General features: G+C 39.0%; 4 protein-coding genes across 5 annotated transcripts in view; all 4 read left to right on the top strand.

Moving 5' to 3' along the window:
- Nucleotides 444–2,817, top strand: LOC109834824 (U-box domain-containing protein 40-like). Its single transcript, XM_020402839.1, has 3 exons — nt 444–474; nt 795–1,350; nt 2,278–2,817. Coding segments are annotated over exons 1-3 (588 nt in total). The 3' UTR covers nt 2,279–2,817.
- On the top strand, nt 5,833–14,389 carry LOC109833537. Its single transcript, XM_020401253.1, has 3 exons — nt 5,833–5,977; nt 11,313–12,058; nt 12,776–14,389. Exon 3 carries the CDS (start codon nt 13,342–13,344, stop codon nt 14,140–14,142), a length of 801 nt encoding a protein of 266 aa, XP_020256842.1. The 5' UTR covers nt 5,833–5,977; nt 11,313–12,058; nt 12,776–13,341; the 3' UTR covers nt 14,143–14,389.
- Nucleotides 6,316–24,161, top strand: LOC109833536 (U-box domain-containing protein 40-like). Of its 2 annotated transcripts, none has more exons than XM_020401251.1 (2): nt 6,316–7,708; nt 23,111–24,161. In XM_020401251.1, exons 1-2 carry the CDS (start codon nt 6,834–6,836, stop codon nt 24,027–24,029), a joined length of 1,794 nt encoding a protein of 597 aa, XP_020256840.1. In that variant the 5' UTR covers nt 6,316–6,833; the 3' UTR covers nt 24,030–24,161. The 2 variants fall into 2 exon arrangements, with proteins under 2 accessions (XP_020256840.1, XP_020256841.1); XM_020401252.1 differs by lacking the exon at nt 23,111–24,161 and adding an exon at nt 7,736–8,828 and having other exon boundaries at nt 6,316–7,666.
- Nucleotides 25,906–27,402, top strand: part of LOC109833535 (purple acid phosphatase 18-like) — a 4,206-nt gene continuing 2,709 nt past the window's right edge. The window contains exon 1 of the mRNA XM_020401250.1: nt 25,906–26,112. Within this exon, the coding sequence (XP_020256839.1) occupies nt 25,957–26,112 (156 nt within the window). The 5' untranslated portion in view covers nt 25,906–25,956. The remainder of the gene's footprint in view (nt 26,113–27,402) is intronic.

Raw genomic sequence — 27,402 nt, 5'->3', positions numbered from 1 at the left:
CACCAGGGGAAAAAACTAATGTGGTTTTTTTTTTCACAGTATGAAACAATTTATAGTTTAGAGTTCTAATACTAAATAAAGCTCATTTGAAGATCTTGTATTGATCAATAGCCTTCCGTGTGACAAGTTTCTGTTAAATCAGAAATTTGTGAAGAAAAGAGGATAGCTCCTTAATCCAATCTGAGCCTGGAAATGTCATCTAGTCGGTGTTTCTAGGCCTCGATTAATATCTACATTGTCTTTTAATCATTTGGACACTAAGTTAACTGGTTATCTTATCATTAATAAAAATCTTGTAGTACTTATGCTGGTTGTACTTGTAACGGTCAATTATAATGGTTTATCTTCTATTCATTCAGCTGAACCTGGAAAGTAGTCTTATAGTGTTATTTTAATCACTTGAACCCAAAGTTATCTTATAACTGAGAGAAATCTGGTTACACATGGGAAGGACTCTAACTGCCAATAAATATGGTTAGTTCACTATTCAGTATTCAGTTCTGGCAACGTTTTGAAAGTTCTGTCAAGATTTCCATAGCTAATCATCCTCTCCTCTCTTCTCTTTTCTCCTCTCTTCTTTCTCTCTCACTCAAAAATGGCAAGTGGATGGAACCCAAATTTCATCTTTTCCTTCTTCTAGACTCCTCCTAGCCTGGAGAAAGTAGAGAAAGTCTCTGTCGCTGGACCAAAATCAAGCATGATGCAAAGCTTAAACCATGGTGTATCAAAGTTCATCTCCTCCTCGCCCTTCAGCACCCCTTGTCTCCCTCCTCTGGCATCAAGAACATAACAAGCCTTTCAAGGACCTCCCTCAGAGTTCCAATGCCCGATTACAGGTTCCTTATTGTATGATCCCATCACACTCCCAAATGGCTCGACACTCGAGCGTGTTTTCATCGAAGCCTTCAGAGAGTTCAACTACATTCCTTCGTCTCCTTTTTATCTGACAACTAATGAGGAGCTCAAATCCAAGATCCTCGAATGGTGTGATCTCAACGTCTATCCTTGCCCTCGCCCCATCTCTGTAGAAGAAGCCTGTGATTGCATTAAAGGATTATTGGCCTTCTATGACAATTTTCACTCATGGTTTACAAAGGTTTCTGAAGATGACAATGGTGGATATTTCTTGAATTCAAGAAACCAACTTTATCCCTCTTCATTCTCTTCCAAAGGTGATGAAACCAACGTCAGTTCTCTCAGAAAGTTCAAGCAGATCATTAGGGAGCCAGATGTAAAGAAAACTTTACCAAGAATCACCTACAACAGAAGGCCTCCTTCGTATTTCTCCGAAGCAATGGAAACCCTCATTAGGAGAAAGACTGCAGTTTCTGATTCTTCTTCTTTGCAGTGGTAAGCAGTTCTTTTACATACACATTGTGTCGGTGATTAGCATTGAGCTTGGAGAACTATAGGTAAATGCTTCATTTAATGCTTTAGAATGTTTGTACTGGCCGTTTGTTCTCTAGTTAGATTGGGTGGCTTAGTTAGAAGTTTAGGATTAGTTTGAAGATTTGAGTTCTTTTACATATGCTTCTTTCTTTTGGTTCACTTCTTGAATGTGGACAAATAATGAATAGTCAATCATACTAACTTGACATCTACTATCCTGTTTACTCGGCTACATTATTGGAGCACGGACTAGTCAATGAATAAGCCCGAGGCATCACATGTTTTCCTGGGAAGATTAAGACGACTCCAACTCTAGAGGAAACTGTATGACCTCCCGGGGTTATTACCTTATTAACTGCTCTTGAGGCACCATCGAAGTATATCTTTCTTTTGGTTCACTTCTTGAATGTGGACAAATAATGAATAGTCAATCATACTAACTTGACATCTACTATCCTGTTATCTAGGGACATAATATATTGGTTTATCATGTTTCCTGATATCAAATTTTCTGGGTTTTTTTTTTTTTTTGCCTAAAAAAATCCTGTTACTGGATAGGAAGAGGATCTATGCAGCATGGAAGAGGGAGGAGCAGCAACAAATTTGTATACATGTTCACATATTCTACTTTTGATTGAAAGAAATGTGAGAAATGGGAATTAATTAGATGATTCTTTTTGTAAAAAGAAAATTAGCCTTAGGCCACTTCATTACTGAAATCAAATAGTTTTGAACACATAGGTTAATATACAGATTCCTGTTCATTGACAGATTACTGCACGTGTTTCTTTTTATCAGTATCTTTATGTTCCTACTAGGTAAGTATTTCATCCACAGAATCAACCTGAATATTGCTTAATGTTAATAAACTTAAAATTGGTTTTTCAGAATGAATTCAAATCCAAAAGAAGATATAATAAAGAATCTAGAAGACAGTGACAGCTCAGTACAGGCGAGTGCACTTGTCACCCTACAAAAGTATGCCATTCCATCAGCACCATCATTGATGGAAATGCAATGTTCCGCGACCTATTTGCTGATAAATGTAGCAGCTTCAATGGGGCATGCACACTCTTTAAAATCATCAAAATGTTCGCAGGACAATCAACACATAGGTTCCATATAGTTTTTCCAATATCTGAACACACTGATCATTCACTGATGAAAAATAATCCAAAAGCCGCAAAAGTTCTCTCCCCATGACTGCTTTATTGACATCTTCTCATGACAAAGCCTCAAGCACGTTAGCAGCGAGGTTGCGAGCCTCGGCCACTGGACTTTGCTCAAGGATATTAACTAGTTGTTCGAGAATATTATCAAAGTGGGCCAGTTTTTCTCTGTTTGACTTTTCACTGGCCAGAAAAGAAATGAATAAGAGAACACTGTTGACCTCGGCGTGAGTAAATTTGCCAAGCATGGGGACAATAGCTTTTATCATTTCTCTGCATAAAGAGTAGAAATGATAAAAGCTATTGTCCCTATGCTTGGAAAATTTACTCATGCCGAGGTCAACAGTGTTCTCTTATTCATTTCTCTTCTGGCCAGTGAAAAGTCAAATTAAGAAAAACTAGCCCACTTTGATAATATTCTCGAATAACTACTTAATATCCTTGAGCAAAGTCCAGTGGCCGAGGCCCGCAACCTCGCTGCTAACGTGCTTGAGGCTTTATCACGAGAAGATGTCAATAAAGCAGTCATGGGGAGAGAACTTTTGCGGCTTTTGGATTATTTTTCATCAGTGAATGATCAGTGTTCAGATATTGGAAAAACTATATGGAACCTATGTGTTGATTGTCATGCGAACATTTTGATGATTTTAAAGAGTGTGGATGCCCCATTGAAGCTGCTACATTTATCAGCAAATAGGTCGCTGGAATATTGCATTTCCATCAATGATGGTGCTGATGGAATTGGCTGAATTAGAGGAAGGGAAGCGGGCACTGATGGGTGCTGGAGCTGTGGTGACACTGATCAATATGATGAGAGAAGGAACAGGTGATGAAGAGCATTGCTTATCTTTGATGTATCAGATTCAAACCTGTAAAGGTAACAACGAGTTGTTTAAGACGTTCGCTGTTAGTGCAGAAGCTGAAGAGGTGTTGTTACAAAATAAAGAAGAATGGGGGGAATGGGGAGGGAAAAGGCCAGGAGAATGCTTGAGTTCATCAGAATTGGTGATTAGAAGTCTGCAAAGTCATCTCAGCAGCACTAAACTGTACATGCATTCGAGCAGTTCACTTTCCTGAATTTGCCTAATCTTTGTATCAATATTTGGCGTGTATTCAGAATGGTAGGTACATGGCAATCCTGATACTTGAAGTCTTGTGTTTCTTCTAAGCATTAGAATGTTGTTGTTTTTTCCTTTTATAATTCTTCTTTGGACAAGTATTATTAAGTATTGGCATGTATACATGATGATAGGCAATCCTGTTATCTGATATCTGTGTTTCTTTTAAGCATTAGAATGATATTTACTAGCAAGTGGTTCTGCGTTTGTATTTGCCAGTGGTACAAGTAAATTTGTTAGCTTGGCTTGAAATTTACTGGGTCAGGTTTCTTGGATAGTCATATTTATTCATGTTTGCACATTTATTTGGCATTTGAAGGAAGTAAAGGAAAACTCTTTGGCCTAACCACACCTTATGCCCTGTTATACAAAAAATATTTTGCGGGATATTAGTGTCTCTTTGACATTAAATTATGTGGATGTATATTGGATTGGTTTACATTACTAATTCACAGCTGAAGCACCAATTTCCAGAGTTCCTATTATATTAAAAACTATAATTGAACTTCTTGCTGGATATACATTGCTAGATGACGGCAACCTAATAGCTTAAATTTTGGGATAAAATGGTTCTCTATAACATCTCTATTTTACTTAATTATCTCATAGAAAGGAGATATAATGTGTTTTTATGTTGTTTTTCCTATATAAGTTTCCCAAAATTATCCCCAGACCTACAGTAAACTCTTGAATGTTATTAGTTCGCAATTACACACCATTGAGTTCCCAAAATTATCCCCAGACCTACAGTAAACTCTTGAATGTTATTAGTTCGCAATTACACACCATTGAGTGTCTCATTTCAAAAAGTTTGGGATAGAGAACTCTTGAATGTTATTAGTTCGCAATTACACACCATTGAGTGTCTCATTTCAAAAAGTTTGGGATAGAGGGGTATCAAACAACTGCTCGTATAATTTAAAATAACTAGTTTAAGGTTTTCAGAGTTCTAAGAATTTAGAGTTCTAATACAAAACTAGAGCCAATTATCTTATATTGATGAAGAACTTTTTGCGTTACAAGTTTCTGTTATATCAGAGAATTGTGAAGAGAATAGGGACTCATTTTCAAGCTGAACCTTGAAATGTCCTCTACTCAGTGTTTCTAAGCTAATTTCTACTATAAAGTGCTACAGTTGCATATGAGGTTCAAGAACTGATAGATGAATGAATCGGTTAAAAAATTTCACATGTAGCTGTAGAGTGACTGAAGAATTTGAGGTGATAGTTTGGTGAGGAGTTATTTTTGAATATTTACTGGTAGGTTGCATTTAGATTTGTTGGCTTAGTTTTAATATTACTTTAGTCAGCTTTGAGCTGAGTTCTCAGATAACTGTATTTATTTATACTAGCTAGCACCTTTATCAGGCACTGAAGAGAGTGAGGGGAAAGTCTTCAGGATAACGACATATCCAACACCTGTTATACAACAAATAAATTAAAAATTTTGCATTATATTAGTGTCTCTTGACATCAACTTATGCGGATGATACAATCATACTTATACACTTACAACATATATGCATACACACATTCATACCTACATAGATGCATGCATGCACAAACACAATACTAATTTACTAAGAAAAAAACCGGGCAATAGTTTGAGCACTGAATTTCAAAAGTTCCTGAATTCTAACTTCACTGCTGGATATAGTGGTAGTCAACAACCTGATAAGTTAAATTCTGCAGGTAAAATGGTTCTTGATGAGTTCCCAATTTATTTAATTATTTCACAGAAAAGAGAGATGATAATTTATGTTTACTTTTTCAATATAAGACCCCAAAACCATCCTCAATCTGTCGCTATATCCTAAAATATTAATAGTTCAGATATACACATTATTTTTTTGTTCTAAAATAATAAATTTAGGGTTTTCAGAATATTAAGAATCTAGAGTTCTAAGATCAAATTAGAGATGATTTGAGGATCTTCTATTGATCAATATCTTGTGTTGTAAGTTTACATTGTATCAGAGATTTTTGTGGAGATGAGAGGGTAACTCCTCCATTCAAAAGATGAGCCAGGAAGTAAGTGATCTGATTAGAATTTCTGGCTCTAAATTAGTTTCTATAATTCTACTTTGTATTTTAATCACGCGGACACAAAGTTAACTGGTTACCTTATTACTGATAAAAAATATTGTATTGCTCAAGCAGAACTTATAACACAAGATATTGATCAATAGACTGACAATGGAAGTCATGGGATGAAGATGGAAAGGGTTGTCGATGCAATTAAGGTGATAAAAGACTGAAGGGCCTGCCATCTATGTGAACCTCTCCATCTACGATATGCTTTGTAAGGGTAATTTGAACTCTCACCTCTGTATCTCATGGTAAAGCCTTCTGCGAACCTCTTTTAACTCTTGAGTGTCCTATGCATTTTATTACTGCTTATGGAAAAATGCATGCACTTCTCTAGTTCCTGGGCCTTGTACCTGTAACCACCCATCACTGTTCTTACAATTCTCTTATAAATTATGACATGTCGTCTACCTACAGAGAGTTTCTTGGCTCTCTTTTTCTTAGAAATTGAACACCCTCCAATCCCCTACACCCCGGACTTACCCGCCCAACCCCCCCAACCCCACCCCACCCCACCCCCACCAAAAAAACCCATAAGAGAAAAAAAGAAAAAAAAACATGCACACACATGCACCAGAAAAAAAAAACAAATGTGGGGGGTTTTTAACGGTATGAAAAATTCATAGTTTAGAGTTCTAATACTAAATAGAGCTAATTTGAAGATCTTGTATTGATCAATAGCCTTCTGTGTTGCAAGTTTCTGTTAAATCAGAAATTTGTGAAGAGAAGAGGATAGGTCCTCAATCCAATCTGAGCCTAGAAATGTCATCTGCTCGGTGTTTCTAGGCCTCATTTAATATCTACATTGTATTTTAATCATTTGGACACTAAGTTAACTGGTTATCTTATCATTAATAAAAATCTTGTAGCACTTATGCAGGTTGTAACTGTCAATTAAAATGGTTTATCTTCTATTCATTCAGCTGAACCTGGAAATTGGTCTTATATTCAGTGTTTATAGGCCCTAAATTAATCCCCCCCCCTGTTATTTTAATCATTTGAACCCAAAGTTATCTTATAACTCAGAGAAATCCGGTTACACATAGGAAGGACACTAACTGCCAAAAAATATGATTAGTTCACTATTCAGTATTCAGTTCTGGCAACGTTTTGAAAGTTCTGTCAAGATTTCCGTAGCTAATCCTTCTCTTCTCTTCTCTCCTCTCTTCTTTCGCTCTCACTCAAAAATGGCAAGAGGACGGAAGCCAACTTTCAAGTTTTCTTTCTTCAAGGCTCCTCCTAACCCAGAGAAAGTAGAGAAAGTCTCTGTCTCTGGACCAAAATCAAGCATGATGCAGAGCTTCAACCATGGTGTATCGAAGTTCATCTCCTCCTCTCCCTTCAGCACCCTTTGTCTACCTCCTCTGGCATCAAGAACACAACAAGACTTTCATGGACCTCCCTCAGAGTTCCAATGCCCGATCACAGGTTCCTTATTGTACGACCCAATCACACACCCGAATGGCTCGACACTCGAGCGTGTGTTCATCGAAGCCTTCAGAGAATTCAACTACATTCCTTCGTCTCCTTTTGATCTGACAACTAATGAGGAGCTCAAATCCAAGATCCTCGAATGGTGTGATCTCATCGGCCATCCTCGCCCTCGCCCCATCTCTCTAGAAGAGGCCTGCCGTTGCACTGAAGGATTCTTGGCCTTCTATGACAATTTTCAGTCAGGGTTTACAAAGGTTTCTGAAGATGACAATGGTAGATATTTCTTGAATTCAAGAAACCAACTTTCTCCCTCTTCATCCTCTTCCAAAGGTGATGAAACCAACGTCAGTCCTCTCAGAGAGTTCAAGAAGATCATTAGGGAGCCAGATGTCAAGAAAACTTCACCAAGAATCACCTACAACAGAAGGCCTCCTTCGTATTTCTCAGAAGCAATGGAAGCCATCAACAGGAGTAAGACTGCAGTTCCTGACTCTATTTCTACAACCGAAACCATTGAAGCAATGGAAGCCATCAACAGGAGTAAGACTGCAGTTCCTGACTCTATTTCTACAACCGAAACCATTGATGTTGATCCTATAAAGGAAGTGGTCATGATGGAGCTAAAAAATGAGAACGTTGAAGTAAGATTACAAGCCCTGATCACAATCAGTAGCTATGCGCGCCAGCACAGACACATATGTATTGCTCTCTGCACACACGATATCCTCAGATACCTTCTCCCAAAGCTTCACTCTCGTCACCCTGAGGTTCTTATCACCCAAACTGCCATCGCCTTTGCCATTTTGTCCGAAGAACCCTCCAATAGAATTACTATTGTCGAGTCTGGTGTAATCTCACGTTTAGTTTCCATCCTCAAGAACAGCGACACTGAAACCCGTGACATTGCTGCCCTTGTTATCCACAACCTCGCATTAGAAGAAAGAAACAAGGAAGTAATTGGGTCTAGCATCAATGTGATTTCAGCCCTTGTTAGCTATTTCTGTAAATGTAAAGGAGATTATATTGGGCGTAGATATGCAGGGATGACGTTATGCAACCTAACAATTAATTTTGGTGATAATCTTATGAGGCTGGCAATGACTTCAGGAGCTGTTCATGAATTGCTGAAGCTGATGGTTGATAAATCGAGCATGGAGGCAATGCGTTTAGGGGGTTTTGCAATGGTGCTGATGTCAAAACTGGCCTGGATAAAAGAAGCGAGGGATGTGTTGGTCCGAGTAGGAGCGGTTGAAAACATAATGAAAATGATGAAGGAAGGGACAGGAGATGGAGAGTGTTGCTTGGCTGTGATGTATCAGATTCAAACCTGTGAAGATAACAGGGAGTTGTTTAAGCTGTCAGCAATTTGCGCAGGAGCTGGTAAGGTGTTGTCGCAAGATAAAGAAGAATGGGGAGAAACGGGAAGGGAGATGGCCAAGCGAATGCTTGAATTCATCAGAATCGACAACCACCAATCTCCTGACTCGTCGCTGCAGTAATATAGTTGTTAGTGCATTTGAGCAGTTCATGTAGCATATATTCAGTATTGGCATGTATTCAGAATGACAGAATACTAACATGGCAATCCTGATACTTCTCTATTTTGCCAGTAGTACATACATTTTTTCATAGTGTGTGATTATGAGCAAATATAGATATCTGTGTTTCTTTGAAGCAATAGAATGTTGACTAGCAATTGGTACTGGATTTAGATTGGTTGGGTTAGCTAGAAGTTCATTAGGATTGGTTTGATATGATGAGTTCTCGGTAACTATATGTTTCTTTCTTTAATTCCTCTTCTTGACAAAGTAGCGAAGTGTTAATTATCCTAACTTAACATCTAGTATGGTATTATGTAGGGACATAAAATTTTCAATAAATACAGGAAAATGGTTAATTCTGTTATGTTTCTTTATATCAATGTCTAAGGTCCTTTTTTTTAAACTCTGTATTATGAATTAGTAAGAGAATCCATGTAGCATAGAAGAGAGAGAGAGAGAGAGAGAGAGCACGATAAATTTGTATATAACAGCATGTTCTTTTGGTTGTGACGAGTGTCAGCAAAAGACGAAGCTCAAATTGGAAATAACGAGATGCTTCATTACTGAAATCAAATAGTTTCGTGCATATTAGTTAAATATACAAATTGGAAATAGTGAGATGCTTCATGCCTATCTTGTATCATAGTTTCGTGCATATTAGTTAAATATACAAATTGGAAATAGTGAGATGCTTCATGCCTATCTTGTATCAGTATTTTTAAGTAGGCCGGTAATAGATAACTCTTTTATCCAAATTCAACCTAGATACAGCTTACTGTCTGTAGGCTTTAAATTGGGTTTTCAGTAAGAACTTTGATCAAATGCTTTGATCACTTGGACACTGTTCTTGGAGAAGAAGACCCCCTAGTAATAATCATTCAAACGTGCAAGATAGAGGGGGCTAGTCAAGTAGAACTAAAAACCATAACTAGGATAATATATGGATAAAATTTTAGGATGATATATGGATAAAATTTTATGATGTTATTCAACTAGAACTAGAACTAAGATAAATTTATATAACGTTAGTTGACTAGAACCGGAAAAAAAATAATAAAACTGGGATAACTGTACAAAATTGTCCCACCATTGTCATATTAGTTGTATATAAAAGAGAGAGTTCTAGTCTCTCAAATTATTCTATGTTTCAGACTAGAGCTAAGTGGTACAAAAACTATAACTCTCATATTTGCTTTTTTATTTTATTTTTTTTAGTTTTCTACTATTTTCCTTCTCCATACTCTTCAAACTACATTATAAGATCATAGCGCCTCTATTCTTGCTCTTATCTTCATATATTATTTTATTTTTAATCAAAATTAGATTTGTATAATTAACTTAAATTAAAAATATGGATTGATGTGGCAGAAACTGTAGCTGAATTAGCAGCTCCTAGTTAATTCCCAGCAAAAGTACTTCTTCTTGGTGTGGAGTTGCCATAGCTGTCAAGTATAGCTGGACCATTGACTTCGTGTTACTAAGCAATTACGCGGTTTACAAAGGAATATCCAAACAGAACCCATATCAAAATAGCCTCATCTGAACGCTTGATATAGAAATAGACCTGCGTACTTTAACCAATAAGCATTTGAAAGATGTCGCTAGCCTACTTTAACGGTAAATCATATAAGATTGCTTCTCGCAAAAAAAAAAAAAAAGGAAAAAAAAGAAAAAGAGGAAAATAAAAGGGATGGCCTTTGTAGTGTGCGAAGTGACTCAACACCCGGCGCTTCCCGCAACCGTAGATCTTGTCGGCTTGGGCCGCTCACACCTTCGGCGTGCAATGCCTTCTCGCGCTCTCTCGCTTTCTTCCCAAAACACCCCTCACTTTTCTCGAACTGGGACAAAACTCGCGGGGCATTCTCGTAATATTCAAGATGCTTTATGAACTCACAAATTCTCCGCTGCCTGAGTTCAGCTCAGTATAAAGATCTGAACCGAAAATTGCAAAAAGTTGTGGAAATTTAAAAAAAAATGGAGCTCATGTCGATATTTTTAGTTTCGATTCTACTCTCAATTCATTGTGCGATTGGGAAAGAAGTTGCACTGGGGGAGGATTATGTTCGGCCTCAGCCTCGCAAAACCCTAAGCTTCCCATTGAAACCCAAGCATTCTTCTGAACCCCAACAGGTCGTTTCGTGAATTAACCCGTTTGGATTTGGTTTCTGATTGAATTGAATTGCGCTGTGATTATTTTTGCTTAATTTTAACTATATTCTGCTGGTGCGATCAATTCGTTGTTTTTGTTTAATCTCAGTTATACCTATCATTTTCTCCTTTCCTATTATTAGCCTATAAATTTTCAGGGGAACGTTACCATGCAAGGTAATTAGATTCTATGTGAACTGATCCTTTGTTAAATCTTTTTGAAGACCCAACAGATAGAGCATATGCTCTAAGTTATAACATGAAAATTTACAATAATCAAAATAAAGAAATGTTTTTTAACTAGACATTTATTTCAAGAGTAGCAGTTGCAAGATATAGGAGTTGGGGTAATGAAGCTTTGCTAATCCTCCTCTCCTCTCTTCTCTTTTCTCCTCTCTTCTTTCTCTCTCACTCAAAAATGGCAAGTGGATGGAAGCCAAATTTCATCTTTTCCTTCTTCAAGACTCCTCCTAGCCTGGAGAAAGTAGAGAAAGTCTCTGTTGCTGGACCAAAATCAAGCATGATGCAAAGCTTCAACCATGGTGTATCAAAGTTCATCTCCTCCTCGCCCTTCAGCACCCTTTGTCTCCCTCCTCTGGCATCAAGAACACAACAAGCCTTTCAAGGACCTCCCTCAGAGTTCCAATGCCCGAGTACAGGTCCCTTATTGTATGATCCCATCACACTCCCAAATGACTTGACACTCGAGCGTGTTTTCATCGAAGCCTTCAGAGAGTTCAACTACATTCCTTCGTCTCCTTTTTATCTGACAACTAAGGAGGAGCTCAAATCCAAGATCCTCGAATGGTGTGATCTCACGGCCATCCTTGCCCTCGCCCCATCTCTGTAGAAGAAGCCTGTGATTGCATTAAAGGATTCTTGGCCTTCTATGACAATTTTCACTAAGGGTTTACGAAGGTTTCTGAAGATGACAATGGTGGATATTTCTTGAATTCAAGAAACCAACTTTCTCCCTCTTCATTCTCTTCCAAAGGTGAAGAAACCAACGTCAGTTCTCTCAGAAAGTTCAAGCAGATCATTAGGGAGCCAGATGTCAAGAAAACTTTACCAAGAATCACCTACAACAGAAGGCCTCCTTCTTATTTCTCCGAAGCAACGGAAGCCCTCATTAGGAGAAAGACTGCAGTTCCTGATTCTTCTTCTTTGCAGTGGTAAGCAGTTCTTTTACATATACATTGTATCGGTAATTAGCATTGAGCTTGGAGAACTATAGGTAAATGCTTCATTTAAAGCTTTAGAATGTTTGTACTGGCCGTTTGTTCTCTAGTTAGATTGGGTGGCTTAGTTAGAAGTTTAGGATTAGTTTGAAGATTTGAGTTCTTTTACATATGCTTCTTTCTTTTGGTTCACTTCTTGAATGTGGACAAATAATGAATAGTCAATCATACTAACTTGACATCTATTATCCTGTTATCTAGGGACATAATATATTGGTTTATCATCTTTCCTTTAAAATTTTCTGGTAATTTTTTCTTTTTCTTTTTTTTTTTTTGCCTAAAAAAATCCTTGTATTGGATAGGAAGAGGATCTATGCAGCATGGAAGAGGGAGGAGCAGCAACAAATTTGTATACATGTTCACATATTCTACTTTTGATTCAAAGAAATGTGAGATGAGGGAACAGAAATGGGAATTAATTAGATGATTCTTTTTGTAAAAAGAAAATTAGACTTAGGCCACTTCATTACTGAAATCAAATAGTTTTGAACACATAGGTTAATATACAGATTCCTGTTCGTTGACAGATTACTTCACGTGTTTCTTTTTATCAGTATCTTTATGTTCCTACTAGGTAATAGGTAAGTATTTCATCCACAGATTCAACCTGAATATTGCTTAATGTTAATAAACTTAAAATTGGTTTTTAAGCATGAATTCAAATCCAAAAGAAGATATAATAAAGAATCTAGAAGACAGTGACAGCTCAGTACCGGAGAGTGCACTTGTCACCCTACAAAAGTATGCCCATTCCATCAGCACCATTATTGATGGAAATGCAATGTTCCGCGACCTATTTGCTGATAAATGTAGCAGCTTCAATGGGGCATCCACTCTTTAAAATCATCAAAATGTTCGCAGGTAAATCAACACGTAGGTTCCATATAGTTTTTCCAATATCTGAACGCTGATCATTCACTGATGAAAAATAATCCAAAAGCCGCAAAAGTTCTCTCCCCATGACTGCTTTATTGACATCTTCTCGTGACAAAGCCTCAAGCACGTTAGCAACGAGGTTGCGGGCCTCGGCCACTGGACTTTGCTCAAGGATATTAACTAGTTGTTCGAGAATATTATCAAAGTGACCCAGTTTTTCTATGTTTGACTTTTCACTGGCCAGAAGAGAAATGAATAAGAGAACACTGTTGACATCGACGTGAGTAAATTTGCCAAGCATAGGGACAATAGCTTTTAGGATCTTTTCACTACATAAAGAAATGTTCTCTTTATGCAGAGAAATGATAAAAACTATTGTCCCCATGCTTGGCAAATTTACTCACGCCGAGGTCAACAGTGTTCTCTTATTCATTTCTCTTCTGGCCAGTGAAAAGTCAAACAGAGAAAAACTGACCCACTTTGATTATATTCTCAAACAACTAGTTAATATCCTTGAGCAAAGTCCAGTGGCTGAGGCCCGCAACCTCGCTGCTAACGTGCTTGAGGCTTTGTCACGAGAAGATGTCAATAAGGCAGTCATGGGGAGAGAACTTTTGCGGCTTTTGGATTATTTTTCATCAGTGAATGATCAGTGTTCAGATATTAGAAAAAATATATGGAACCTATGTGTTGATTGTCCTGCGAACATTTTGATGATTTTAAAGAGTGTGGATACCCCACTGAAGCTGCTACATTTATCAGCAAATAGGTTGAACATTGCATTTCCATCAATGATGGTGCTGATGGAATTGGCTGAATTAGAGGAAGGGAAGCGGGCACTGATGGGTGCTGGAGCTGTGGTGACACTGATCAATATGACGAGAGAAGGAACAGGTGATGAAGAGCATTGCTTATCTTTGATGTATCAGATTCAAACCTGTAAAGGTAACAACGAGTTGTTTAAGACGTTAGCTGTTAGCGCAGAAGCTGAAGAGGTGTTGTTACAAAATAAAGAATGGGGGGAAATGGGGAGGGAAAAGGCCAGGAGAATGCTTGAGTTCATCGAATTGGCGATTAGAAGTCTGCAAAGTCATCTCAGCAGCACTAAACTGTACATGCATTCGAGCAGTTCACTTTCCTGAATTTGCCTAATCTTTGTATCAATATTTGGCGTGTATTCAGAACGGTAGACATGGCAATCCTGATACTTGAAGTCTTGTGTTTCTTCTAAGCATTAGAATGTTGTTTTTTTTCCTTTTATAATTCTTCTTTGGACAAGTATTATTAAGTATTGGCATGTATACACGATGATAGGCAATCCTGTTATCTGATATCTGTGTTTCTTTTAAGCATTAGAATGATATTTACTAGCAAGTGGTTCTGCGTTTATATTTGCCTGCCAGTGGTACGAGTAAATTTGTTCATATTTGCGCATTTATTTGGCATTTGAAGGAAGTAAAGGAAAACTCTTTGGCCTAACCACACCTTATGCCCTGTTAACACAAAAAATATTTTGCCGGATATTAGTCTCTTTGACATTAAATTATGTGGATGTATATTGGATTGGTTTACATTACTAATTCACAGCTGAAGCACCAATTTCCAGAGTTCCTATTATATTAAAAACTATAATTGAACTTCTTGCTGGATATATATTGCTAGATGACGGGAACCTAATAGCTTAAATTTTGGGATAAAATGGTTCTCTATAACATCTCTATTTTACTTAATTATCTCATAGAAAGGAGATATAATGTTTTTTTATTGTATTTTCCTATATAAGCTTCCCAAAATTATCCCCAGACCTACAGTAAACTCTTGAATGTTATTAGTTCGCAATTACACACCATTGAGTGTCTCATTTCAAAAAGTTTGGGATAGAAGGGTATCAAACAACTTCTCGTATAATTTAAAATAACTAGTTTAAGGTTTTCAGAGTACTAAGAATTTAGAATTCTAATACAAAACTAGAGCCAACTATCTTATATTGATGAATAACTTTTTGCGTTACAAGTTTCTGTTATATCAGAGAATTGTGAAGAGAATAGGGACTCATTTTCAAGCTGAACCTTGAAATGTCCTCTCCTCAGTGTTTCTAAGCTAATTTCTACTATAAAGTGCTACAGTTGCATATGAGGTTCAAGAATTGATAGATGAATGAATCGGTTGAAAATTTTCACATGTAGCTGTAGAGTGACAGAAGAATTTGAGGTGATAGTTTGGTGAGGAGTTATTTTTGAATATTTACTGGTAGGTTGCATTTAGATTTGTTTTCTTAGTTTTAATATTACTTTAGTCAGCTTTGAGCTGCAGAGTTCTCAGATAACTGTATTTATTTATACTAGCTAGCACCTTTATCTGGCACTGAAGAGAGTGAGGGGAAAGTCTTCAGAATAACGACATATCCAATGCCTGTTATACAACAAATAATTTAAAATTTTTGCATTATCTTAGTGTCTCTTGACATCAACTTATACGGATGATACAATCATACATAGACACTTACAACATACATGCATACACACATTCATACCTACATAGATGCATGCATGCACAAACACAATACTAATTTACTAAGAAAAAAATCGAGCAATAGTTTGAGCACCGAATTTCAAAAGTTCCTGAATTCTAACTTCACTGCTGGATATAGTGGTAGTCAACAACTTGATAAGTTAAATTCTGCAGGTAACATGGTTCTTGATGAGTTTCCAATTTATTTAATTATTTCACAGAAAAGAGAGATGATAATTTATGTTTACTTTTTCAATATAAGACCCCATAATCATCCTCAATCTGTCGCTATATCCTAAAATATTAATAGTTCAGATATACACATTATTTTTTTGTTCTAAAATAATAAATTTAGGGTTTTCAGAATATTAAGAATCTAGAGTTCTAAGATCAAATTAGAGATGATCTGACGATCTTCTATTGATCAATATCTTGTGTTATAAGTTCACATTGTATCAGAGATTTTTGTGGAGATGAGAGGATAACTCCTCCATTCAAAAGATGAGCCAGGACGTAAGTGGTCTGATTAGAATTTCTGGCTCTAAATTAGTTTCTACAATTCTACTTTGTATTTTAATCACGCAGACACAAAGTTAACTGGTTATCTTATTACTGATAAAAAATATTGTATTGCTCAAGCAGAACTTATAACACAAGATATTGATCAATAGACTGACAATGGAAGTCGTGGGATGAAGATGGAAAAGGTTGTCGATGCAATTAAGGTGATAAAAGACTGAAGGGCCTGCCATCTATGTGAACCTCTCCATCTACGATATGCTTTGTAAGGGTAATTTGAACTCTCACCTCTGTATCTCATGGTAAAGCCTTCTGAGAACCTCTTTTAACTCTTGAGTGTCCTATGCATTTTATAACTGCTTATGGAAAAATGCATACACTTCTCTAGTTCCTGGGCCTTGTACCTGTAACCACCCATCACTGTTCTTACAATTATCTTATAAATTATGACATGTCGTCTACCTACAGAGAGTTTCTTGGCTCTCTTTTTCTTAGAAATTGAACACCCTCCAATCCCCTACACCCCGGACTTACCCGCCCAACCCCCCCAACCCCACCCCACCCCACCCCCACCAAAGAAAAGAAAAAAATGTGGGGTTTTTTTACTTTATGAAAAATTCATAGTTTAGAGTTCTAATACTAAATAGAGCTAATTTGAAGATCTTGTATTGATCAATAGCCTTCTGGTGTTGCAAGTTTCTGTTAAATCAGAAATTTGTAAAGAGAAGAGGATAGCTCCTCAATCCAATCTGAGCCTGGAAATGTCATCTACTCGGTGTTTCTAGGCCTCAATTAATATCTACATTGTATTTTAATCATTTGGACACTAAGTTAACTGGTTATCTTATCATTAATAAAAATCTTGTAGCACTTATGCAGGTTGTAACTGTCAATTAAAATGGTTTATCTTCTATTCATTCAGCTGAACCTGGAAATTGGTCTTATATTCAGTGTTTATAGGCCCTAAATTAATCCCCCCCCCTGTTATTTTAATCATTTGAACCCAAAGTTATCTTATAACTCAGAGAAATCCGGTTACACATAGGAAGGACACTAATAACTGGCAAAAAATATGATTAGTTCACTATTCAGTATTCAGTTCTGGCAACGTTTTGAAAGTTCTGTCAAGATTTCGGTAGCTAATCCTTCTCTTCTCTTCTCTCCTCTCTTCTTTCGCTCTCACTCAAAAATGGCAAGAGGACGGAAGCCAACTTTCAAGTTTTCCTTCTTCAAGGCTCCTCCTAACCCAGAGAAAGTAGATAAAGTCTCTGTCGCTGGACCAAAATCAAGCATGATGCAAAGCTTCAACCATGGTGTATCAAAGTTCATCTCCTCTGTTGGGTATTCGAAACAATCAATCGAACCCTTGCCCTTCCGGACCTTGTGTTGAAAGTAGGAAAGTAGGAATAAAACCACAAATAAAGATCTAACTTGCAAAAAACAGTAAGGGAGATGAACACACGGATTTAACGAGGTTCGGCAACAATCTTTTTATTAATTGAAGAAGAAAATACAAGCTCTCAAACAAGGGGTTAATCTCTCTGAGATTCTCTCTCTTTGCAGTCAAAAAGCTCTCTTTTTGATGTCTTACAAACCCTAAAAACGTTTGGGTATTTATAACAAACCCCAGCCAAACAGGATTCCTAAATAAAATAGGAAACAGAGAATCTGTGTCGCGGTCGACCGCTTTAGCTTTACCAAAGTCGGTCGACCGGTCAGAACGACGAAATCCTACAGGGTCTTGTGCACGATCTCGGTCGACCGCAGCGACCACGCCGGTCGACCGGCCAGAGCGAAAACTTCTTCTCAGTCTCCTGCAGTGCACGCGGTCGACCGGCTCTGCCACTGCGGTCGACCGCACAGTCTTCTGACTGTTTTCTTCGTCTTTTCGATTGCAGCTTTGGGTCTACACACTTAGACTAACAATCTCTCGACCGGATCTGCCACTGCGGTCGACCGCACAGTCTTCTGACTGTTTTCTTCGTCTTTTCGATTGTAGTTTCGGATCTACACACTTAGACTAACAATCTCCCACTTGGAGACCAAAGCGTCATCAACGAGCTCACCCGAACTCTCCCCTTCTTCGCATGTATCTTTTTCCCCGAAAAAGTTCTTCCTTCAATCAACAAAAAAATCCCGGCGATCGCGCCGATCCTCGTAGTGTGACTCCACCTTCTTCTTCTACTCATGAAGGCCAACTGAAGTTGCGCACAACTCCAGTTTCTCAATGGTGACTGCCTTCGTCAAGTCAACATGTCCGTCGGATTTTGACTCCCCAAAATCTTCATTAAATGCAACTTTCCGTCCTCGATCAGCGAGCGTATAAAATGATCTTCATTAAATGCAACTTTCCGTCCTCGATCAGCGAGCGTATAAAATGGTATTTGACGTCGATGTGCGGCATGATATACTGGATTCTTGGTAAGATGTATAGCGCTCTGGCTATCACAATAAAGAACTCCTCTCCCTTGCTTCAGATCCAACTCTTCCAAGCACCTGTTCAACCAGATCATCTCCTTGCTTGCTTCAGTCATCGCGACATACTCAGCCTCGGTTGTAGACAAAGTCACAATCTTCTGCAGACGTGAGACCCAGCTCACTACTGTCGACGCTAAGGTATAAACATACCCCGTGGTGCTTCGCCTCGTATCATGATCACCGACGAAGTCTCCTCCTGAAACATAGTGGTTTGTTTGTTGTCCCCCTCAAGTACCGCATTATCCACTTCACGGCCTCCCAATGCTGCTTTCCTGGATTGCTTGCAAATCTGCTCACAACTCCCACTGCATGGGCGATGTCCGGCCTCGTGCAAACCATCGCGTACATAAGACTCCCAATGGCCGAAGAATATGGCACTCTGTTGTCTGTTCATATGTTCTCTATCTGCATCTGTCTTAGGCGATTGCTCCTCAGATAGCTTGAACTGACTTCCAAGGGGTGTGCTAACAACTTTAGCATTCTGCATGTTAAACCTCTGAAGTACATTCTCAATGTATTCAGCTTGGCTTAATCTCAATGTCCCTTCAGCTTCATCCCTACTGATTCGCATCCCTAGAATCTGCTTCGCTGCACCCAGATCCTTCATTGCAAATTCCTTTGCTAGCTGTCTCTTCAAACTGTTTATCTCTTCTAAATACGGTCCTGCTACCAACATGTCATCAACATATAATAACAAAATAATGAAGCTGGACTCGAACTTTTTGAAATAACAGCAATGATCCGAATTGCATCTTCTGTAGCCATTGTTTTGCATGAAGTTATCAAACTTCTTATACCACTGTCTCGGAGCCTGTTTCAAACCATATAAGCTCTTCTTGAGCTTGCACATCATCTCTTCATTTCCTTCTTCAATGAAGCTAACAGGTTGCTTCATGTAGATTTTTTCATCCAAGTCACCATGAAGAAAGACAATCTTCACATCTAACTGCTCAAGGAAGAGGTCTTCTGCAGCTACCAAACTCAACACCACTCTGATGGTTGTGAGTTTCACAACAGGTGAAAATATCTCCGTGTAATCCACTCCTTCCCGCTGTTGAAACCCTTTCACTACTAATCTGGCCTTGAATCTCTTGCTTCCATCACTCTCCTGCTTGACCCGGTAGACCCATTTATTGTGCAAGGCTTTCTTCTGTGCAGGTAGCTGGGCTAACTCTCATGTCTCATTAGTGAGTAGAGAATCCATCTCCTCCTGCATCGCATGCTCTCACTGCTGAGATTCACTACTTGCACTGTCTCTTCATAACACTCCGGCTCTCCGCTATCTGTTAAGAGTAGATAATCAAGTGACGAGAGGTATTTGGGATTTGGTTTGGATACCCTAGATGACCTCCTAGGCTCCACGCCCTGGGTAGTAGCTTCTGCACCTGTAGTCTCCTCCGTTCTACGGTCAGAACTGACATCGTCGCCCCCATCTGGAAGTTCCTCCAAATCCATGTACTCGGATCCACCTGTATCCGTAGTGCTGCTCCCACTGCTTTGGCTATCCTTGGCATTGTCCCTGTCCTTGTACATCACCTCCTCATTGAATATCACATCCCGGCTCCTGATGATCTTCCTGTTCTTCTCATCCCAAAGGCGATACCCAAACTCATCAATGCCGTATCTAATGAATGTGCACTTCTGTGACTTAGCTTCTAGCTTGTCCCTGACATGGTCACTAATATGAACATAAGCCACGCAACCAAATACTCGCAAGTGTGAGAGATTTATCTTCTTTCCACTCCAAACCTCCTCTGGAATCCCAAAATCTAATGGAACTGATGGCCCGTGATTAATAAGGTATGCTGCCGTATGCACCGCATCCGCCCAAAATGTCTTAGGCAGACCTGCATGTAATCGCATGCTCCGCGCACGCTCTGTCAAGGTCCTGTTCATCCTCTCTGCAATACCGTTCTGATGCGGCGTCCCTGGAGTAGTCCTCTCTAAGCGAATCTCATTCGTAGCACAGAACCTCTTGAACTCCTCTAGCTCGTATTCTCCACCATTATCTGATCTCAAGCACTTCACCTTCAGATCTGTCTCGTTCTCAACCATGGCCTTCCACTTCTTGAAGATCTCGAACACCTCTGACTTGTGCTTCATGAAGTAAACCCACACCTTCCTCGAGTGATCGTCGAATGAATCAACTCTAGCTTCTGAGCCTTAGGTGGCCTTCCACCCTTCTGGAAACTAACCCTCTTCTGCTTCCCAAAGATGCAGTCTTCACAAACCCCGACTTTCACGGTGTCGATCCCGGTTAGCTTTCCTTGTGAATGTAGAATTTTCATCCCCTTCTCGCTCATGTGCCCCAACCTATTGTGCCACAGATCTGTACTCTCATTGCCAGCTGTAATTGCGAGGGTGTCACTCGCATGTGAAGTGAGGTAGAGAGTTCCCGTTTTATTGCCTCGGGCAACAACCATCGTACCGTTAGAAATTCTCCACGAATCCCCGGTGAAAGTCGAAACGTAGCCTTCTGCTCCAAGTTGTCCCACCGAAACAAGATTTCTCTTCAGCTTCGGCACGTGTCTCACGTTCTTCAAATTCCACTTAGAGCCCTTTATCTGTATCTGAACGTCGCCCTTTCTAACAATATTGCAAGGTTCATTGTCCCCCAAGTATACTTTACCAAAGTCCCCTGCTACATAGTTCTGAAGTAGTCTCCTATTAGCAGTGGCGTGGAAAGAGGCTCCTGAGTCGATGACCCAAGAATCAGAATCGCTATCCATAGCAAGGATCAAGGCATCCTGCACGATATGAGCCTCCTGCTCACCCGCATCCTTCTTTGGTGCTTTACAGACTGAAGACATATGGCCCTCCTGGCCGCAGTTCCAACACTTCCCTTTGATAGACCTAACCTTCGAGTTCGGCCTCTTCTTCACTGATTTCGACCGATTCCTGTTCTGGTTCCCTTTCTTCTGGCTTCTGCCTCTCTGCTCGAAACTTAGGGCTGAACCTGAACCTTCTGATTCGGACGATTTCCTTCTAACCTCCTCGGATAGAATCATGCTAACAACCTCATTCAGCTTCAACTTCTCTTTCCCCGCCAAATTGTTGATTGCTGTCACACAACCTGCCCAACTATCCGGCAACTGCGATAGAATCAATAGGGCTTGCACTTCGTCATCAAACGTGATGTCCACGGAGATAAGCTTCCTATCCAGTACCTCCCAATCACCATCTGACTCCGTCGTCTTCTTTCCCTTTTCCTTGCCCAGAAGCGGGCGATACAAGTCCTTCTGGTACAGATAGTCCTCCATCTGCGACTTCCAGTAGGCGAAATCCGATCCATCGAACTTCTCAATCTTTGATTTGCTTTCCTCTGCCATGGCTTTCACACAAATTGCTGAACGAAGCTCTGATACCAGTTTTTGGGTATTCGAAACAATCAATCGAACCCTTGCCTTTCCGGACCTTGTGTTGAAAGTAGGAAAGTAGGAATAAAACCACAAATAAAGATCTAACTTGCAAAAAACAGTAAGTGAGATGAACACACGGATTTAACGAGGTTCGGCAACGTGCTTACGTCCTCGGGAGCCACACCACACAATCTTTTTATTAATTGAAGAAGAAAATACAAGCTCTCAAACAAGGGGTTAATCTCTCTGAGATTCTCTCTCTCTTTGCAGTCAAAAAGCTCTCTTTTTGATGTCTTACAAACCCTAAAAACGTTTGGGTATTTATAACAAACCCCAGCCAAACATGATTCCTAAATAAAATAGGAAACAGCGAATCTGCGCCGCGGTCGACCGCTTTACCAAAGTCGGTCGACCGGTCAGAACGACGAAATCCTACAGGGTCTTGTGCACGATCTCGGTCGCCCGCAGCGGCCACGCCGGTCGACCGGCCAGAGGGAAAGTTTCTACTTGGTTTCCTGCAGTGCACGCGGTCGACCGGATCTGTCACTGCGGTCGACTGCACAGTCTTCTGACTGTTTTCTTCGTCTTTTTGATTGCAGCTTCGGGTCTACACACTTAGACTAACATCCTCCTCTCCCTTCAGCACCCTTTGTCTCCCTCCTCTGGCATTAAGAACACAACAAGACTTTCAAGGACCTCCCTCAGAGTTCCAATGCCCCATCACAGGTTCTTTATTGTACGATCCCATCACACTCCCGAATGGCTCGACACTCGAGCGTGTGTTCATCGAAGCCTTCAGAGAATTCAACTACATTCCTTCGTCTCCTTTTGATCTGACAACTAATGAGGAGCTCAAATCCAAGATCCTCGAATGGTGTGATCTCATCGGCCATCCTCGCCCTCGCCCCATTTCTCTAGAAGAGGCCTGCCGTTGCACTGAAGGATTCTTGGCCTTCTATGACAATTTTCAGTCAGGGTTTACGAAGGTTTCTGAAGATGACAATGGTGGATATTTCTTGAATTCAAGAAACCAACTTTCTCCCTCTTCATCCTCCTCCAAAGGTGATGAAACCAACGTCAGTCCTCTCAGAGAGTTCAAGAAGATCATTAGGGAGCCAGATGTCAAGAAAACTTCACCAAGAATCACCTACAACAGAAGGCCTCCTTCATATTTCTCCGAAGCAATGGAAGCCATCAACAGGAGTAAGACTGCAGTTCCTGACTCTATTTCTACAACCGAAACCATTGATGTTGATCCTATAAAGGAAGTGGTCATGATGGAGCTAAAAAACGAGAACATTGAAGTAAGATTACAAGCCCTGATCATGATCAGTAGCTATGCGCGCCAGCACAGACACGTATGTATTGCTCTCTGCACACACGATATCCTCAGATACCTTCTCCCAAAGCTTCACCCTCGTCACCCTGAGGTTCTTATCACCCAAACTGCCATCGCCTTTGCCATTTTATCCGAAGAACCCTCCAATAGAATTACTATTGTCGAGTCTGGTGTAATCTCACGTTTAGTTTCCATCCTCAAGAACAGCGACACTGAAACCCGTGACATTGCTGCCCTTGTTATCCACAACCTTGCATTAGAAGAAAGAAACAAGGAAGTAATTGGGTCTGGCATCAATGTGATTTCAGCCCTTGTTAGCTATTTCTGTAAATGTAAAGGAGATTATATTGGGCGTAGATATGCAGGGATGACGTTATGCAACCTAACAATTAATTTTGGTGAAAATCTTATGAGGCTGGCAATGACTTCAGGAGCTGTTCATGAATTGCTGAAGCTGATGGTTGATACATCGAGCATGGAGGCAATGCGTTTAGGGGGTTTTGCAATGGTGCTGATGTCAAAACTGGCCTGGATAAAAGAAGCGAGGAATGTGTTGGTCCGAGTAGGAGCGGTTGAAAACATAATGAAAATGATGAAGGAAGGGACAGGGGATGGAGAGTGTTGCTTGGCTGTGATGTATCAGATTCAAACCTGTGAAGATAACAGGGAGTTGTTTAAGCTGTCAGCAATTTGCGCAGAAGCTGGTAAGGTGTTGTCGCAAGATAGAGAAGAATGGGGAGAAACAGGAAGGGAGATGGCCAAGCGAATGCTTGAATTCATCAGAATCGACAACCACCAATCTCCTGACTCATCGCTGCAGTAATATAGTTGTAAGTGCATTTGAGCAGTTCATGTAGCATATATTCAGTATTGGCATGTATTCAGAATGACAGAATACTAACATGGCAATCCTGATACTTCTCTATTTTGCCAGTAGTACATACATTTTTTCATAGAGTGTGATTATGAGCAAATATAGATATCTGTGTTTCTTTGAAGCAATAGAATGTTGACTAGCAATTGGTACTGGATTTAGATTGGTTGGTTTAGCTAGAAGTTCATTAGGATTGGTTTGATATGATGAGTTCTCGGTAACTATATGTTTCTTTCTTTAATTCCTCTTCTTGACAAAGTAGCGAAATGTTAATTATCCTAACTTAACATCTAGTATGGTATTATGTAGGGACATAAAATTTTCTATAAATACAGGAAAATGGTTAATTCTGTTATGTTTCTTTATATCAATGTCTAAGGTCCTTTTTTTTTACTCTGTATTATGAATTAGTAAGAGAATCCATGTAGCATAGAAGAGAGAGAGAGAGAGAGCACGATAAATTTGTATATAACAGCATGTTCTTTTGGTTGTGATGAGTGTCAGCAAAAGACGAAGCTCAAATTGGAAATAACGAGATGCTTCATTAGTTTCGTGCATATTAGTTAAATATACAAATTGGAAATAGTGAGATGCTTCATGCCTATCTTGTATCAGTATTTTTAAGTAGGCCGGTAATAGATAACTCTTTTATCCAAATTCAACCTAGATACAGCTTACTGTCTGTAGACTTTAAATTGGGTTTTCAGTAAGAACTTTGATCAAATGCTTTGATCACTTGGACGCTGTTCTTGGAGAAGAAGATCCCCTAGCAATAAACATTCTAACATGCAAGATAGAGGAGGTTAGTCAAGTAGAACTAAAAACCATAACTAGGATAATATAAGGATAAAATTTTAGGATAATATATGGATAAAATTTTATGATGTTATTCAACTAGAACTAGAACTAAGATAAATTTATATAACGTTAGTTGACTAGAACCGGAAAAAAATAATAAAACTGGGATAACTGTACAAAATTGTCCCACCATTGTCATATTAGTTGTATAGAAAAGAGAGAGTTCTAGTCTCTCAAATTATTCTATGTTTCAGACTAGAACTAAGTGGTACAAAAACTAGAACTCTCATATTTGCTTTTTTATTTTATTTTTTTTAGTTTTCTACTATTTTCTTTCTCAGTACTCTTCAAACTACATTATAAGATCATAGCGCCTCTATTCTTGCTCTTATCTTCATATATTATTTTCTTTTTAATCAAAATTAGATTTTTATAATTAACTTAAATTAAAAATAGGGATTGATGTGGCAGAAACTGTAGCTGAAGTAGCAGCTCCTAGTTAATTCACAGCAAAAATACTTCTTCTTAGTGTGGAGTTACCATAGTTGTCAGGTATAGCTGGACCATTGACTTTGTGTTACTATAGCAATCACGCGGTTTACAAAGGAATATCCAAATGGAACCCGTATCAAAATAGCCTCCTCTGAACGCTTGATATAGAAATAGACCTGCCTACTATAACCAATAAGCATTTGAAAGATGTCGCTAGCCTACTTTAACTGTAAATCATATAAGATTGCTTCTCGCAAAAAAAAAAGAGGGAAAAAAAAAGAAAAAGAGGAAAAGAAAAGGGATGGCCTTTGTAGTGTGCGAAGTGACTCAACACCCGGCGCTTCCCGCAACCGTAGATCTTATCGGCTTGGGCCGCTCACACCTTCGGCGTGCAATGCCTTCTCGCGCTCTCTCGCTTTCTTCCCAAAACACCCCTCACTTTTCTCGAACTGGGACATAACTCGCGGGGCATTCTCGTAATATTCAAGATGCTTTACGAACTCACAAATTCTCCGCTGCCTGAGTTCAGCTCAGTATAAAGATCTGAACCGAAAATTGAAAAAGGTTGTGGAAATTAAAAAAAAAAATGGAGCTCAAGTCGATATTTTTAGTTTCGATTCTACTCTCAATTCATTGTGCGATTGGGAAAGAAGTTGCACTGGGGGAGGATTATGTTCGGCCTCAGCCTCGCAAAACCCTAAGCTTCCCATGGAAACCCAAGCATTCTTCTGAACCCCAACAGGTCGTTTCGTGAATTAACCCGTTTGGATTTGGTTTCTGATTGAATTGAATTGCACTGTGATTATTTTTTCTTAATTTTAACTATATTCTGCTAGTGCGATCAATTCGTTGTTTTCGTTTAATCTCAGTTATACCTATCATTTTCTCCTATCCTATTATTAGCCTAAAATTTTTCAGGGAAACGTTACCATGCAAGGTAATTAGATTCTATGTGAACTGATCCTTTGTTAAATCTTTTTGAAGACCCAACAGATAGAGCATATGCTATAAGTTATAACATGAAAATTTACAATAATCAAAATAAAGAAATGTTTTTTAACTAGACATTTATTTCAAGAGTAGCAGTTGCAAGATATAGGAATTTGGGTATTTATAGACATTTCGATGATTTGAGGGACTACTTTCAAAATATTTAAGGGTCTAATATGAAATAAAACCATATATATTTCGTTGTGCATTAGATTCAAATATCTAATTCAATGAATCACTGATGTAAGTAATCATCATCTCCAAGTCTAATATTTTTGTAGGACTCATGCCCTTAAATGTGAAAGTACTGCAGTGGCTCAAAACGCATCTAACGTTCTATATGAATGAAAGAGATTAAGTAGTAGAGAGAGGTCAGGTTGACAAGCGTCAATTTGTCAACTTGATGAGCTTAGGATCATACAAACAAAATCCAAAATAAATCCCTAATAATTAGATAATTAACAAATCAAAGTCGAAATATTTGCTCTAATCAACTGAGAATTAAACTGCTAAGAAGAAAAATAGTCTAAATTCAATGAGCAAAAACAATTAGGGTGTCGACTTTCAAGCTTATCTTTTTTATGGGTAATTGGATGAGGAATCGGAAAGAATTTAAAAGCAGAGTGCAGCCATTGACACCTTTGAAGATGGGAGGAGGATTAGGTTTTGGAAAGAAGATCAGAATGGATGTGTATTTTCCAAATGATAATCTTCCAACCGTCCAGGTAACCCACGGTGCTCCAAATTTGGATTGGGTTGGGTTCTTTTAAGTTTGGATTGGCCTAATAGAGGTATTATACAAGTTTGGGCTTGGACATAATATACTCATAAACTACTTGCACTCTTAACTTAACTAGCCTTCAGTTATAAACATATGGACTACATACGATATGTATGAAAAGTTATATCAAAAGCTTGTTTTTCAGTTCGGGTTGGGCCCATAGAGATATCATACAAATTTGGGCAACAAAGTATACTCATAACCTACTTGCACTCTAACTTAGCTAGCCCTCAATTATAAACATATGGCATATGTATGAAA

The sequence above is a fragment of the Asparagus officinalis genome, chromosome 3 (assembly GCF_001876935.1).
Source record: "Asparagus officinalis chromosome 3, Aspof.V1, whole genome shotgun sequence".
Lineage (NCBI taxonomy): Eukaryota > Viridiplantae > Streptophyta > Magnoliopsida > Asparagales > Asparagaceae > Asparagus > Asparagus officinalis.
Note: the sequence above shows the minus strand (reverse complement) of the source record. Positions and strands in the feature narration are given on the sequence as shown.

Excerpts from the sequence above, each read along its gene's own strand:
- LOC109834824 (XM_020402839.1), top strand. The coding sequence starts at position 444 with ATGGGAAGGACTCTAACTGCCAATAAATATG. Across the intron at positions 475-794 it reads TCTAACTGCCAATAAATATG|CCTTTCAAGGACCTCCCTCA; the intron begins GTTAGTTCACTA and ends GAACATAACAAG.
- LOC109833536 (XM_020401251.1), top strand. The coding sequence starts at position 6,834 with ATGATTAGTTCACTATTCAGTATTCAGTTCTGGCAACGTTTTGAAAGT. Across the intron at positions 7,709-23,110 it reads TCTATTTCTACAACCGAAAC|CATTGATGTTGATCCTATAA; the intron begins CATTGAAGCAAT and ends TACAACCGAAAC.
- LOC109833537 (XM_020401253.1), top strand. The coding sequence starts at position 13,342 with ATGTTCTCTTTATGCAGAGAAATGATAAAAACTATTGTCCCCATGCTT.